This window comes from Balaenoptera borealis, assembly GCF_965194805.1.
Source record: "Balaenoptera borealis genome assembly, chromosome: 16".
Classification (NCBI taxonomy): Eukaryota; Metazoa; Chordata; class Mammalia; order Artiodactyla; family Balaenopteridae; genus Balaenoptera; species Balaenoptera borealis.
The window spans coordinates 47,221,102-47,238,110 of NC_138872.1; the positions used below are offsets into that span (position 1 = coordinate 47,221,102).

The following is a 17,009-nucleotide window of genomic DNA, read 5'->3' on the forward strand; positions in this document are numbered from 1 at the left end:
CATACATCTTCCACGATCATCATTTTGGGAGGAAACTTTCGGTGAAAAGATGTAGATTTTCCCTACCTTATACAGGTATTGTGACATACATGTGTAGATGGTGTCACTTTTATGTTAAAATAAAATGAACTTTTTCTGTCTTTTTCACTGCTATATCCCTCACACTTAGGACTAAGCCTGAGACCTAGTAGGTGTCCAATAAATGTTTGTGGAGTGAAGGAATAAAGGAAGGTACTGAAGAGCAGAATGCAAAATCCCCCTGGGTTGTCAGAATGAAACGAGAGGTGGCAGGGAAACCCCCTCTGTGCGGGTGGTCTGCCTTGAGCTCCAGTCCAGACTCTGGGGGGATGAGGGTGGCCCATAGGGGCCCTTGGGTGAGAAGCCCTGACTTAGGCTGACCCACTCCTACTGCCAGGTGAGGGACTGCTATGAGCCCCCACGGGGGTCCCCAGCCGGCTTGCCCACTAGATGCTGCTGGCATCCTTTATCCCAACTGCCAACACAGCCCTTGACCCCCATAGCTGCAGCACTCACTCGGACCGCAGCCCCCTCTCTCAGAGGGGTCTCCTGCTTCTCCGTCACATCAACTGGCCCCTTTCTCTTCTTCCTCCCTCCTGCTTTCTGCTCATCTCCTGAGCAGGGTGTGAGCTGAGCTGTGACAAGACCCCAAGCAACGTACTCTCTCCATACATCATGGGGGAAGATCCACTATTGCTGTTTCCAGAATCTTAGGAGGTCGACACAGCATGGACCTTGAGGCCCTGCTGGCCTGGGTTGGGATCTCAGCTGACGTGGAGTCACGGTGTTCTCGTCTGTAAGGTGGGGATGCTTCCCTTGAAAGAGCTGTTGTGAGGAGGGGACAGAATGCGCTGCAAGTGTGCAGCGTGGTACCCGGGACATGGGGAGCTCTCAGTGGGGCTGGCCCTCTTCAAAGCCGCCCCCCCTGACACTCTGCCCAGGAACAGGCGGGGTCCAGTTCCCTTCCCCTTGAGTGTGGGCTGCCTTAGTGACGTGCTTCTAGGGCACAGAATGCGGTGGAAGGATGCGGCTTGACTTCTGAGGCTAGGTCACGAAAGGAGATATGCTGTCTCTCTCTCTCTTTCTCTCTGCGTCTCTCTCTCTCTGTCTCTGTCCCATTGCTTTCGGAACCCAGCCACCATGCAGAGGGGAAGCTCAGTCCCATGAAGGGGCCGTTTGTAAGTGTTCAGGTCCAAATCTCACCTGAAGCTGATCTGACACCAGCAGCTGGACAAGTGGGTGAACACACCTTCTAGACGATTCCAGCCCCAACCCCAGTCTGATGTCAGCCCCAGGAGAGACCACCAGGGAGAACTGCTGGCGGAGCCCGGTCCAGCCCCAGGACCATGAGAGAGAATATGGAATGGCTGTTGTTGTTTTAGGCCACTCAGTTTGGGTGGCTCGTTTCTCAGCAATAGAAAATCTGAACGTTTAGGGGAAAAAAAATACCCTGTGACTGTAAATTCACCACCTACCACCTTTCAGACCCCAAGTCCCCCAAAGGTGGTGAGTGAGGTTCTGGGGACCTACTTACGGAGCAGGGGAGCTGGAAGGGCTTGGTGGGTGTGGTGAAGCTGGCGCTGTGGATGGGGTCTGGGTTCAGGCCATCGTTCCACTGAGCCAGGACCGCGTCCCGGTAGACGGTCACCCCCGCAGCTCGGAGCACATCCTCCACCGCGCCCTCCACCGCGTAGTTGTTGATGCAGGTGATGATGGAGGTGGGTGGGTGCTGCACCAGGTGGATGTAGGAGCCCCTCACACCCAAGTTCAAGAGCGTCTCCACCGTGGTGTACGTGTCAATTGTGTTCCCATAGACGATGACATTCCCTAGAGAAGGGGACAAATGCTTAGATACATAGTTTAAAAAAAACCCAACAACCTTATTAGTCAAATGCTAATAATGCCGAATTGCTCCCTCCAACCCTCTCATTTTTTTTCAGCTGTGGGAAGCCAGCGGTGTTACCTAGCAACAGCGACCAAGATAATTTAGCACAGAATGGGCACACAACATCCCACAAAGTAGTCAAGTACTTTTAACACAGAAGTAGGACATTCATTTATGTTCCTATAATTTGAAAGTTGAAATTATGCTAAATGAAACTGGTGAGAATAAAACCTTTTACCTTGTTTTTGTTCCCTATTTGCTACACTTATTAAGGGGAAAAATGGCTAAAGTTTGCAATAAATGCAAGTTCTTCCTGAGTGATGAAAAGGACAATGGTGAAAATAATTGTCATGTGCATGATGGTACGGATATTTTAATACTTAATTGTTGAATCGTGTTGATTTCAAGGACATTTTTCCTTCTTTGAGAACTAAAGACTAGAACATTCTGCTTTGCAACAGATAATTTTATAAAGATTCAAATTCTGATTTTTAGGATTTAATGTGTCAAGACCTAGCAAAAGAGATTGACAGGTATTCTTTTGGTGAGGAAAAATAAAATCAGAAAATAACTTTGAGAGATTTCCCTTGTGTAAGAGCATTTTGATGGTAACAGTCTATACGATTTATTTATATTTCTTAAAAATATTATAGAAGTAATTACATATGCTCTTCTACTAATGATATGTTTTAAGACCAATGATCCTATTACATGAGTGAGATGTATTATATGCTATTTATATGCTGTTTTGGACACTGAATTGGCATTATTACCTCTTCACAAAGACAGAAACTGCTGTAGGCTCACATTTCAGGCAAGCTGTAACAATTTTACCACAAAATGATAGATTTGTGAATCTACCTCTCTTTTTCTTCCTGTTTATAAAATGATATGAAGAGGAATTTTATGAGACAAAATAAATGCAAGTGTACTTACTCAATTTGGTGGAATAAATTATGCAAAAATCTATTTCGATCCAAAATTGAGAGGACGTATAATGGCTTGTCTTACTTGTTTAGAAGGAAAGGAACTAGAATAGCTTTCAGATGGCTTCCCTAAGGTTAAGAGCTTCTGGAAAGTCCTCCCCTACTTCCTGTTGCTCAAACGTGGAAAGCCAAGGGGGCAAGGAAGCCAGGGGCAGGGTCCTTCCTTCCTGGCTTCTCTAGAATGCTCCGATTTTGGGGCTCTGATTGCCGCCCTATTCAGACGCGCTAGTGCAGCATTCCTGGGTGAGCTGCCTTTTCCTTGGCTGAAAGAGCCAACATTTTGCTTAAATTATTGAGGCTCCCACCTGCTGTGCAACATGAATCCTGGCGGTCTGACACAACAAAGAACTAGCCTGCCAGGAGAGCCAAAACTTGAACCTCAAACTGTCATAGGTTTGAGGTCTTCTGCCCCTTTAAAATCTGCATGCAAAAACAATATTCATTTTCAGTGAAACAGATTTAAGTGCTTAGGCCCCATGCAACTCAGAGTTTAATATTTTTCCAGTCTCTCCTTCATGTTGGCTTTTAGTAACTATTCTGTGAGATGGGCTTTTTCATTACAGGCTCATGGAAGCCCCAGCAATGCAGGGTTATTTAGCCAGGGTTGCCCACAGATTGTAGGCAGCTGGAGAGGATGAGGACTTCCATACATTTCATAAAACCTCTAATATTTAAATTAGACGTTTATTAATAGATATGCTAACTTCTAAATAGTTTTGTCTATCTTTTAGTTTAATTTGAAACGCCTCCCCCAAATATGAGACTTCAGTTATTGTAACTGTCAGCTATTGTCACGATAATGCTGCATGACAAACTACCCCCAAACTCAATGCCAAACAACAGTAAGCCTGTTGCAGGTTGGCCTACACGTCTGTGGGCTGGCTGATGTTGGCTGTGGTTGGGGTCAGATCTGCACCACGTCTCTCTCATCCTCTTTGGACCAACAGTGACCTGAGGCATATTCTCTTTCGGGAGCTGTGCAGGAGCACAGGCGGGCAAGTACAACTGCTCAGACACTTTCTAACCCTCTCCTTGCAAAACATCCACTAATGTTCCATTGACCAAAGCAAGTCATGTGGCCACACCCGCACCCGCCCAAGGGGGTGAAGCACACTCTGCCCACAGCGGGCATGTGTGTGTGTGCATATTTGCTGAACAATGGTCCAAAATCACAGTCATATTGGGCACATAGTAAATCATGCCTATGTGATGTCATCTAAAATTTTTCATCTAAACGTGTTTTATATGATTATTTACTTACATTGTCTCATTACCCACAAAACAGAATAAAATCTCATTATATTTTTTTTACTACCTAAATAAGAACATGTCACAGGTCAAATCACATTCCTCCACATACGTAACAAGACCCAGTGTTACAAAGTCAGCCTGTTACTCTTTGTCAGTTTGATCCCTTGCCTTTTACATGTTTCCATTCTGGGGGGGATTATTCTTTCCATTATCTCTGTGCAATTGTGAGTTCTTTCTACATCATTTCCCACTTTTTCTTTGTAAACAATTTTAGATTCAATTCCTGTGTATCTCGTGACTCTTATATACCTGGCCTAAAGCCAGGCACTTTAATACACAATCCCAGGAACTCCCTGGTGGTCCAGTGGTTAGGACTCCAAGCTCTCACTGCTAGGGACCTGAGTTCGAGCGCTGGTCGGGGATCCGGCAAGCCACGCAGCGTGGCCAAAAGAAAATAAAAAGTTATCTCTGGTAACACCTCTCTTTCTGGGCCAGGCCCCCTATCTAAATTCTTTAAAAAAAATACACAATCCGGGGCTTCCCTGGTGGTGCAGTGGTTGAGAATCTGCCTGCCAATGCAGGGGACACGGGTTCGCGGAGCGGCTGGGCCCGTGAGCCACAGCTACTGAGCCTGCGCGTTTGGAGCCTGTGCTCCGCAACAAGAGAGGTCACGATAGTGAGAGGCCTGCGCACCGCGATGAAGAGTGGCCCCCGCTTGCCGCAATTAGAGAAAGCCCTTGCACAGAAACGGAGACCCAACACAGCCATAAATAAATACATTAAAAAAAAAAATACACAATCCATTATTATTATTATTATTATTATTATTACCAGTAACAATAACATTTAGAACTGTTACCAATAACACTGGCTTCAAGCAAATGCCCGTAAGTAATTTTTTCATAAGCTAACAGTAAAAATATAAGCATGAAGATAATTCATAGGATAAGCAAAGTCATATTTTGGGGAGTCCCCAGGACAAAAGCTAGCAGACAAAGATTTTGATTATGAATGTATTCGTTGCGGGACAAATCAATCTAGGTATAAAAATGTGATTACTTATACTTATCAGAGTAATTTTACTAGCATGGATGGGGTGGAACTAGGGCTTTTGAAGCCCCCTGGACTGGGCTGTGCTTGTGGTTGTACCTGGGCCCCAGCAGAAGGTCCAGCCCCCCGGCAGGTGAGGTCCCTGCAGGCCCGAGGCCGTCTCTGCCTTGCCTTCCTTGCATCGGCAGTCTACACGCCCTGGCTTACCTGGGGGAGGACTTCAGGCTCACCCTGCCCACGCTGCCCACCCTGGGGCCTCACACACAGCCTGGCCTGCAATGGGTGTGACAAAACGTTTCCTGACCGGATACACGGATGAGTGTTTGAGCTTTATCAGCTTGCTGATCCGAAACTAACTGGGCTTTCCTTTTGGGCCCTGTCGATATTTACCGCAGAACACCCTCACTCTGGCCAGGTTTTCCTACTACGTATTTTGACCTGGTGTTCACTATTAAGTTGGCACTACAAGACCAGTCCAGCCACAGGATGGGTTGTATACCTGAGATTTGTAACACAGAAACATGTTAGATCTGGCTGTTAGTTTTCCCTTCTAGCCCACAAAATTCTACACGATCCTAAATGTAACCAAAACTGTGTGTGCCTCCAACACGACAGTATAAAATAATACTCCTGCCATGTTGGTGCAGTTTAAACCGAGGGACCAAGGATATTTTACAGGGAGGTGAGCCCTTGTGTAACTATCACGCTGTGGACAGCTGGGTGAATTTGGGGCCAAATCAAAGAGGGAAGATGGAGAGGGAAGGAAACGGAGAAAGAAAGGGAGGGGGCAGAGAGAGAGAAGAACCCAGAACGCCTCAGGGAAATAGATTTTCTTCCATCGCTGGCTGAGTTAGAAGCAAGCAAGAGTTTAAAAGCAGGTGAGAAAAAGTGGTTGTGAGGTGGGGGAGGGGTGGGGGAAGTGGGCCGTGAATAACAACACTGCAAAGGGCTTTGTAAGGGCGACGCTGGGTCTGACAGTGTGTCCCATTCCGAGTGGACCAGGCGGGTGGCTGGGGTCCTGCTGGCGCAGAACATCCTGACGGCTGGTGGAGGAGGGGGGGGCAGCCCCAGGGTGTGTGGAACCCACGGCATCTGTCATCTACAGCGGGCTTAAGAGGTCAGACAACCCCGGTTCATTAAAGATTCACTGAGCTCATGCATTTCCACCACTTAGGTGCTCTGTAACTCACGGAGTCTTTGCAAATATTTTGAAGGAGGTGACACATTGCAGGGGCTTCCTTTATCTAGTTGGGATTTCGCATATATTCTTTGGAAGTTTCTATGCATACGTGGAAGAAACAGAGTGGAAAAGCTGAGGATTTCCCCCTGGATATCAGTATTATGCTAAGAGATCTGGTCACTGTCTTCTTCACAGCAGCTCAGTTTACTTAACAGATAAGAAACAACCAGTCTTTGCACTTGACCTGATGGGTGACAGAGGGGAAGTGGTGGGCGGCCCTACTTTGAACTGGCAAATGATAACTCATGATTCGAACAGTCTGGGTGGATTTTCAATAGGGGGCAATGGAATAGAACTATACCAGTTTTCATGGGAGGCCGATCTTTGTTGCTCCTTCTAGGGGATAAATTATGCGTTACTGAGAGTACAGAGCAGAATTGGGAGGCAGAGTACAAGGAGGGCACGGTGGTGAAAAGACGACCTTGTGAAAGCCCCTGGAGTTAAAGTTGGCGGGAAGGGGCACCCAGTCTCTCTCTCACGCTCGCCTGTAACGACCTTTGGGACAGAATGTGCAAGGGAGCTTCCAAAGGAAAGAGGGGCCCAGCTGGGGAGGAAGAGGGGGCGTGATGATTCCTATCACCACCTGGGTGAGCTGTCACTTCTCCACCTCAGGCTGAAAAAGCGCTAAGACCAGCCGTCTGAAATGTTGGCATGAACGTGAAGGTGATGCTTTTGCTTTCTGATACACTCTTGTTGAAGGTGTAAATGAATACACCAGCAACTCTGATTATGTGACCACCAAAATAAGGCAAGCCCACGCAAGATGTAAAGATGAAGGATTCTCCAGGAAGAAAACCATCACTCGGAAAGGAGAAAAGGGAAGGATTTTCTGATTTGGCATTCTGGCCAGGAACTCACATCTCAAGAGGATAAGAAATAAATTCAAGATTTATGCACACAGATATTAATACGAATTTTTCTTCATAGTTATTGCATTTTTAAGACCAGAGAAAATAAGAATTATATACTACATTTTATAATTTATGTATTTTAAATTATTTTATTATTGTATGTATATTTACATATTCCATTGTATTTTAATGAAGAACTATGGTTCCTTTCCATTTCAAAAGAAACAGAGATTATGTAAGATCAGAATAGGCCCATGAGAAAAGTTTTATTATGCTCTCCAGAAAACTGAGGACAGAGAGGTTAAGTAACAAGCTCCAGGTCACACAGCAGTGGATAGTTCAGCAGAACTCAGACCTGCCAGGTGTGATTTCAGAACCAGTGCTCACACCACTGCACTATATTTGCAGATGGATATATAACATGTTCCTTAAAAACCGCTCTAATCGGCATTGTATCTGTATTATTAACTTTAGGGAATAACCAGATAATGAAAGAATTTTAAATAGATACCCTAGAATATTAATAAATTGTGAAATAAACATATACTTAAAAAACATATTATGTTCATGAATAGACCAGAAAATACTCTTTTTACTTTTTATAAGTCAAAGCATAAGATTTCTATGACACATCTCATTTTGCTCTGTCAAATAAAAAGGGAAGAATATATTAGATATAGCATAACAAAGGCTTTGTTCGGTGATTCATGCACTGGAATTTTAATGTTATACTTTTCTTATAAACATGCTTTTAATAAGGCAGTAAACTGTATTTAGTTAAAGATAAAAATAATTGATCCATTTCGGGCCATCAAGGCGGTGTATTTCTTTGTACTTTACTTTCATCCTACTTTTCATTTTCATGGAAGGTACAGAGGTAATAGCAGATGAATTTCAATTAGTTTCAATTAATGCCATAAACTGTTATAATGTATTAGGTTGCTGGGTTCTATCTGAACCCCGCCGGCTAAACCCTCCAGGTTTTTTTTGCAGTTGAAAGCCAGTGATGTCAGCTATTCTCCAGGATACTGGAGCAGTTCTAATAGTTTAGGATAATTTACATCTATAAACTCATCCAACTCCAGAGACCAATAAACAATTTCCTTCAGGCTGGACTAATTCCATCACAGAACAACTGTTTCTCCTTTGGAAGCAGAGGAAGACATGATAAAACGGAGACAGGGGCCGGGGAGAGTGTTGATGTTTTGGGGGAGATATCTGTGCATTTTCAAGGGGCAGAAATTCAGAGGAAAGCTAACCTCCTCCTATTTAAAAAAAAAAAAATCCATTGTTTCTGCTACATAGCATCCTTCTGTTCTTCTAGAACAATCCCTCCACCGTCCTCAGCAAACAAGCCCCTCCTCTCGAGTCTGTGTGCTTCAAAGTTAGGCCTGGAGTTTCCCAGCAATCGGGGTGTGATTCCTGGATGGACATTCGACCCAATCACAGCCCGTGAGACACAGGAGTTTTTTTCTCAGGCTCTTGGAGGAAGGGCCCTATCCTCAGCTCCCTCCCTCCAACCCCAGCCTGAACTATTGAGAAAAAGGAAAATTAGCACTGAGGGAGCAAAAGCTAACTATCATGAAAAATGTCCACATTCTTTCTGGTGTTATTAGAAACCAAGGGCTGACAGGCGGAGTGACGGTAATGGATGTGGGAACAAAGCCCTGCTCCTCGTTTTCATGAAGTGCCAACTTCCAGTTTCCAGCTTCAAATACCATCAGCCCATAACTGACTTGGAAATAAACTAGATGCCGCTGTGCCAGCAGGACCTCAAATGGATCAGAGATGGCTGCTTCCAGCCCGCCCCTGCCTGAACGGCTGCCCCACTCCACCCCTCACCCATCCTTCCCCGAGGGCTTTCTCTCTGCCGCCATGGGTGCCAGAGATGGGAGTTCGCCTTCCTGCCGTGCTGTTTTGTACACAGCATCACGCCTGGTTCCCCAGCCTCTAAAAAGTGACCAGTTAAACCTGGACTCCCCTGGACCCTCCACCTTCCCCTCCCACTGCTGCCCTTCACGGAGTCTGCCCGGCCTGAGTTGTTGGGTCATGGTCTTTGGATACAAATCAAACTCCCCCAACCTCTCTCTTCCTGTGCTTATCCTGCCCTTCATTTTTTTTTTTTTTCCAGCAATTGCAGTCTTTTTTAAATTTTTTATTTTTTTAATTTTTTTATTTTTGGCTGCGTTGGGTCTTCGTTGCTGCGCGCAGGCTCTCTCCAGTTGCGTCAAGCGGGGGCTACTCTTCGTTGCGGTGCGCGGGCTTCTCATTGCGGTGGCTTCTCTTGTTGCGGAGCATGGGCTCCAGGCACGTGGGCTTCAGTAGTTGTGGCGCACGGGCTCTGTAGTTGTGGCGCACGGGCTTGGTTGCTCCACAGCATGTGGGATCTTCCCAGACCAGGGCTCGAACCCGTGTGCCCTGCATTGGCAGGCAGATTCTTAACCACTGCGCCACCAGACAAGCCCTTATCCTGCCCTTCTTTAAGGCTGAGCTCAAATCCTCCTTTCTTGGGGAAACCTTCTCTAAACTTCACAGCCTCCAGGGCTCTCATGAAGGTCACGATGCCTCTATACAACCAGACTGGTACCTGGTGTACACGGCTCCCCATCTTTTGTGCAGAGACTGTGCTAGGCTGCACCATCACCAGGATGGCAGGGGCTGAGACCTACACCCTGGAGAAACAACCCTATCACATGTAGCAGTAGTAGTAGTAATAAGGCTAACAACAGCCCATATGATTGAACTCCTACTGCGTAAAAGACGCTGCCCTGAGCTGGACATGTAATATCTTATTTATCTCGTTTAATCCTGATAGCAGCCCATGTGAGGAAGATATCTGGAATGGCACTAATTAAATTCAAGTCTGAATATGACTCTAATTATGGAAAAACTACAAAGAGAAAGAGCTTCCTTAAGGCAGGAGGTTAACAGTTTTCTTTCCAACTTTCCTTATAGTCATTTGAAAAGGGTCACTACCCTAAGTTGAATGAACTTGGCTGGGTCTGTTTCTCAGATGCCTCCCAGAGCCTGGGCCCAGCATCTGAGTGTTCGGACCACCTACCTGGCAGATGCCCTGGGGGTGTCATTAAGCACTGGACCTGGGGAAAACAGCCTACTTTTAGGACAAGAAACTAATGTCTATAAACTCCCTAACCTGGCCGTTCAGTGGACAAAAGCAGGCACGCAGGGGTTTTATGCAATGGTTAATGGGAGACACTCTTAACTCTTGCAAAAGCATTTATTTCCCTTTAAGTGGGCACCAGAGTATCACCATCTTCGACCGCTAGTCAAGGCAACATGATAGCTGGATGCTATTCCCCCATCTGAAAACCAAGAGCTTCTTACATTGGAATTTCTAAGTTCTCTGCCATAAGTATTCAACCTTAAGAACTTGCATTGCCACATTCAAAGGCCCTTTTCTTGGTCAAAAGGCTCCTGAATCCTAACATTCAAAACAGCCAACAGTTCGATTAAAACACTGCATTATAACAGGACTGGGCACATTCCTAAGACATAATGTATATTTTGTATTGAACCATTGGCTTTTGTACTTTCAGCAAGCTTAAGTTACATTTTGAGGTCTGGACTTGAAGAAATGGTAATGAGTTGTCACAAATTGTATGGATAAAAGCAGGGTTCTGCAAACTATGACTCATCCCCTATTTTTGTAAATAAAGTTTTATTGGAACACAGCCATGCTTATTCATTGACATATTGTCTGTGGCTGCTTTCTTGCCAGAGCAGCAGAGTTGGGTAGTTGGGACAGAGACCATATGGCCTGCAAAATCTAAAATTTTTGCTATCTGGCCCTTTACAGTAAAAGTTTGCTGACCCCCAGAACAGAGAATTCCCTAAGTGTACTTAGGTCATAGGGCAATGATTAAAGAATGACTAAAATATTGAAACAGGTTTAAACACATACAGATGCAAAACTGAAAATAATACCAAGTTTTAATGCAAAAATTAAAATATTGAATACTTTGACAAGTTTTTATTCTGGGTCCCCAGTATATATCTATATATCCCACCTCTGCTCAAAGGTTCCAGACCCAGTTGGTTTTATGGGTGATTCCTGTCCAACCTTTAGGTTATACAAAGTATTTCTGACCCACCAAAAATATGGAAAGCTTCCCCAAAACACTGTGTGAGACTAGCATATCCTTGATTCCAAAAACTTGCCAAGTAAAGCATAAAAGAGAAAACAGGCCAATCTTACCCATGAGTTTAGATGCAAATAGCCTCTAAGTACTAACAAATTGAATTCAGCAATGTATCGAATATCCTTTGATACCTATTTTTGATTTTTAATGAAGAGAAAACAGGCCAATCTTACTCATGAGTTTAGATGCAAATAGCCTCTAAGTACTAACAAATTGAATTCAGCAATGTATCAAATATCCTTTGATACCTATTTTTGATTTTTAATGAAGTAAATGTAGAAACTTGACAAAAAGTTAACTAACACCTAAATCTTCCACCAAAAATCAGAAGAAACTGTATTTAATTTTAATATATTAATTATATTAACTAACATAATGAAATTATATTTAAACAAATACATTCAATAAACTAATATATTTAATTTTATATACTGATCTCCACACTCCAGTCACTTACTGATTTTTCCATCCCTGGACTGAATCAAAGGTCTGGGTTAGAAGCCCAGCCCATCACAGGTAGTTGTATAACCCAACCAAGTCCCTGATCCTCCCTGCGCTTTCGGTAAAATGAAGGGGCTGCAGTAAGTCATCTCTAAAACTTGACTCTCCAGGTTTCAATTAAAGACAAATAGGCAGCCAGGCCCTGTTCTAGTTATTCTACTAGTCAAACAATTTCCATTAACCCAAGCAATAGAGAGGAAGATGCTTGAGAAAACAATTTGTACAAATGTTTTACTCTCTCATTTGGCTTCAGGAAGTGGTAGGCAACTCGAATATGTTCATTTGTGGGAAGGACTGTGCAGGCAACCACGAGGGAGAACAATGGGTTGTGAAAGAAAAGAGCCCTTCCAACTCAGACCTTTCTTTTTCTTCCGAGGTCTTTTCAGCTTCACAAAAGGAGTCATATTTTCCATATAATTGCTAAACATGTTTGCTTATTAAATTATTCTTTAATTAGTTAATGATTTTAGCCATGCTTTGCTCTTTGGATATTCATTTTTGTGTAATAAAATAATTATAGATAATTAAACTATCTCAAGCCTTTTTCTTTCCCCCAGCAAACATGCTGGGTATCCAAAAATGACAAGTTGTAAATTAATCTGGAAAACAAAGCATGGCAGATGAATGATTTGGTTGGAATTAATTAGGCACTAATTATATACTGGAACTAGACGAAGAATAAGACTCATTATAAAAATAAAATGCTGTTCTGAAAAGATGCACAGTTACCAGCATCCTTACCTTCTGCAGCAATGGAGTTGTTCCTGATCCAAGTCAGGGCCTTCAAGCAATCTTCTTCGTCGTTGAGGGTGAAATGATTGCAGGGAACCGGGCCCGTGTACCGCCGCAGACTGCTGTTCAGAACTTCTCTGTTTGTCGGGTGTTGACTAATGTCGGCCCCTGTAGGGCATGGGACCTGAGATACGTTACAGAGAGATGCTTAGTTCAGTGGTAACAGGTGAAGCGCTCACAAGGAATGAGTTAATTCATTGATTGATTGATTAATTAATTAAAATAAACAAAGCAATACCCAGCACAGGTGTGCCTTTTTCTGTCTCCAGATATAATCAGGTCTTAATTACAAAAAAAAAACAAACAAACAGGTGAAATGACCACTTGGAGCTAATTCTCAGAAGGAGCTGCCCTGGTCATCTGATGCTGCGTAACAAGTTATTCCAAGGCTCGGTAGTGCCAAACCCCCATTCCATAGGCTCACAGATTCTGTAGGTCAGCCATGCAGCCAGGGAATGGTGGCGGACAGTTTGTCTTTGTTCAGCAATGTTGGAGGCCTCAGCTGGGAAGACCTGAAGGCTGGGGGTGGTGACCTGATGGCCGGGGGCTGGAATCACCTGGAGATAAACTCTCTCAATCCTTTTTCTTTCCCCAAGAAAACATGGTGGGTATTTAAAAAGATGACAAGTCATCACTCTATGTCTAGCAGTTGGTGCTGGCTGTGATCCCAGCTCGGGTTGTCGGCCGGAACACCACGTGGGGCCTCTCCCTGTGGCCTGAGCTTCCTCACGGCTGGGGCGCTGGGGGGTTGAGTTCCAGGGCACATGTCCTGGGAGAGGGTAGCAGTCCAGAGAGCTCCACATTTTTCTCTTCCCTGGTCCTGGGAGCCCAGCAGGGCCTCTCTTGCCACGTTCAGTCACGGAGGTCTTCACAGAGGCCTGGCCAGGGTCAAGGGGAGGGAACCCAGGACCCGCTTGTTCCTGCAAGGGGGGCGGGGCCACGGAAGAGCACGTGGTACTGGATTTGATGTCGCTGTTTTTGGTAAAAACAATCTGCACCGAGGCAATGATATCAAGGGATTGAAATTCAAGCACATAGAGGGTCTACCCACCAAATGAGGGAAGTGGGCTACTACTTACTTGTGAAAATCATAGGATTATCTTTCACTTTGTCAAAGAAGTGCTCTCTCTCTCTCTCTCTCACTCAACACAAAGCCCTCCCAGTATAGCTCCTGTTCCCTCGCTTTTGACATAGACATGAGTGAAGACAGACGCTTTCCTCTGCTGTAGGTAAAGCAACAGCACAAACCCAATAACGGATGATGGCCAACTCTTGTCCTTGTTGTCCAGGATGCCGTGACAAGCTGGACGCCCAGGCCCCGGCCAGAGCATTCAGCCGTGACTCAACGTCATCCAGTCGTTGTCAGGGTAGAGCAGGGGTTCAGGGTGGCCAGATCTGATCGCTCAAGAAATGCCAGATACTTGGGTTCTTTATGTGGATTCCTGATTTGTTCATTACTTTGGTTCAATTAAAATCGAGCAAACAGACGCCATTGTGGAAGCCAAGTCAAATGGCACAGTGGGGCGGGTGTGCCCAGTGGGCCCCTGTGCTGCCCCTCCGAGGTTCATTTGGTGGCAGGTGGAGATTATGGGAGATAACGAGGCCGGAACCTAGGGCAAGACTCCCAGGCAGCTCGGCTGCTGTTAGAGGCCCCGCACCAGCCGTCCTGCACATTTGTGGAGTGAGGCCTAAGGATGTGAGGCCAGACTCCTTCTACAGCTACGAAGGGCAAAACATTCACTGGCAGCAGAGACTAACACGGGCTCTGAGGAGGCTCTTCCTCCCCGACAACCGCGGGCAACGCCTGCTGTGCTGGGGGATGTGAATGCCGGCTGGTGCCCGGACACGTGGGACTTCACTAAACCCCAGATGACATTTAGGAAACTTTCGGGTATATCCTTCCTCAAGAGAAATGGTAAAGCCTTGGCACATGGCTGTGATGTATTTAATTCAATTTCAGGCTGGACTAAAACAAAAAACAGAATCTATTTTTAAAGCTGGATGTCCTTTCTCCATGAAGAGGCTGCAGTAAAATGATATTTAGTAAAAAGGAACAACCCAATAAGTAGTGGTCATTTACTACAACTAAAATTGTGGAGGAAAGCTCTTATTAGCAATATAATTTATTTAGCAATATCACACTAAAATTTTGGCATTAGTATATTCATGGTTATCATAAAGCAGTCCATTGAGGGCTTTGGTGAATGGTTTAAAGTGCACAATACTGAATACTGTGCTTCGGAGGTTTGAAACTTTACCAGAACTACAACAAGCATTGTAGTATAAGAGAAAATGAAATTGGGGTAACATTATACCAGTTTAGTAAATCATGCTTTAACAAGTCAGGAAAAATCCTTAGCAGAAAAAGGCAGGGCTGAAGAACAAATTGAGAGCCATTCAATTTATAAAACTTTCAATGACTTATCATTCCAAATAGTGGGTGTTCAGATGAAAAAACAAGGAAAAGAGGTGGGGGGGAAGGAAGAAGGTCAAAAACGAGAATTAGTTTGCTACAATCCTGAAATGTAACTGCATTCTAATAATCCATATAATTCTTCCATGCACTTAAATGGGTGGAGTTGTTTTTGCACATTTTTAACTATAAAGAATTAGAGAAATTAAAGGGATAATATATTTTCATGTTCGCATGGTGGCATTTCACAAAATAGGCAAAACTGGAGCTAGAATTTTAAATCCCAAAGCTAATCAATTTGTCAACACAGAGTTTAGCAAAACTCAATACATCAAGAAGGATCTATGGGGAAAAATCATATTATGTCATCAACAAAAGGAGGGAGTAGAGTTCAACAGGAAGGAGTAGAGTTCGATAGGAGGGAGTAGAGTTCAACAGGAGGTGTGGGCACATTTACTGAAGACGCACCATCAGCGCTGGCTCCCCAAAGCAGAGCGTTCTCTACCACCACTGAACTGGCACTGACTCGTGATTGGAGAGAAGCAGACACTTCTCAACCATTCCAGATGATTTGGGACGGAGAATCACCTGCTGGTGAGAGCCCCTTGGCCACCCCATTCTCCTTGGCAAGTTAACATGGCAGCAGGGGATGCTGGTGGTCTACCCAATATCCTGTCTCCCTTTCTTTCTTAGTAACAGACTCCTGGGACATATGCCCAGTTGGAACATTTCCCAACTCATGACCTGAGAGGTCAAGAGAGAAAAGCAGGTGTCCTTGTGGGGGCAGGGGGAGGGCAACTCGAAAAGTCATTTTTCTGTAGTCTTTCCTCCTTCCTGCTTCTTGCACATGAAATGGCTGGAACCACAGCAGTCACCACAAGACGCTGAGGATGGAAGCCACATTCCAAAGGCGGAAGAACAAAAGACAGAAGGGCCTGGGTTCTTGAGGACACCAGGAAGCCACCTTACCAGAACTGAGGTTGCTTTTCTCCATATATTTTTAAAGAGAGAAAAAAAAAAAAACTTTAAAAAAAAAACTGTTTATTTGACTCTAGCTATAAACGGTAAGTTCTAGAATTTGTGAGTTGTGAAGACTTTTAAAGCCATCCAGTGTAACCTCTGCACCACATGGATGGGAGAGGGCAGGAGGGAAGGAGGAGGCAAGGGGAAGGAGAAAGGGAGAGAGGGAGAGAGGAGAGAGATAGGCAGCGGCGAAGAACTGGAGCCAGACCACCTGGGCTCAGACCCTAGCCCCTAGTCTGCCACCCTTGTGTGACCTTGGACAAGTTGTCTTGTCTGACCTTTGACCTCAGCCCCACTGCAGCTTGGTTCCCTCACCTGTGAAATGGGGGTGGGAGTGGCAGGGAGCTCAGGGTGTTCCCACAAGGGTGACCTCAGGGAGCACTGGTGTGGTGCAAGGCCAGTGCTCGATCCAGGTCAGGTGCTCTGACCTCTCCTGCCGGCTGCCCACTGTACCCGGTCAGACAGTCCCTCTTGGCGGAGGCTCTGACCCTTAGGAGGTAGTTTCTTAGGATGGATGCGTGCTGTAGTCCCATGGCTTCTGACGTCTGTCGTTATCTGCTTCCCGGGCCACACTGTCCGAGTCGAATTCATTTCTACACGAACACCCTCAGCCATCGGACTCTTTGCCCCTCTGGCTAAACATCCGGGGTGACCTCTCGTCTCTGGAGGTGCTTCAGCTGGTTCCTTCCCTTACGTGTGACACCAGGAAATGCACGTCATGCTGCAGGTGCACTTCTGTCCTGTGATACACTCTGTGACACAACCACGTTGTGCCATGTAACGGGCTCGTGACCTCCACGTCGTCGTCACGAATTTTACCCTTTGTCAGGATCAATGCT

At 45.2% G+C, this 17,009-nt stretch overlaps 1 protein-coding gene across 2 annotated transcripts in view; it reads right to left on the reverse strand.

The window, feature by feature from the left end:
• CFAP61 (cilia and flagella associated protein 61) overlaps window positions 1-17,009 on the reverse strand; it is a 258,593-nt gene that overhangs the window by 63,485 nt on the left and 178,099 nt on the right. For both annotated transcript variants that reach the window (XM_082359538.1, XM_082359537.1), the window contains 2 exons: window positions 12,684-12,858; window positions 1,553-1,845 (listed from right to left, as the gene is read on the reverse strand). In XM_082359538.1, coding sequence (XP_082215664.1) covers window positions 1,553-1,845; window positions 12,684-12,858 — 468 coding nt within the window. The remainder of the gene's footprint in view (window positions 1-1,552; window positions 1,846-12,683; window positions 12,859-17,009) is intronic.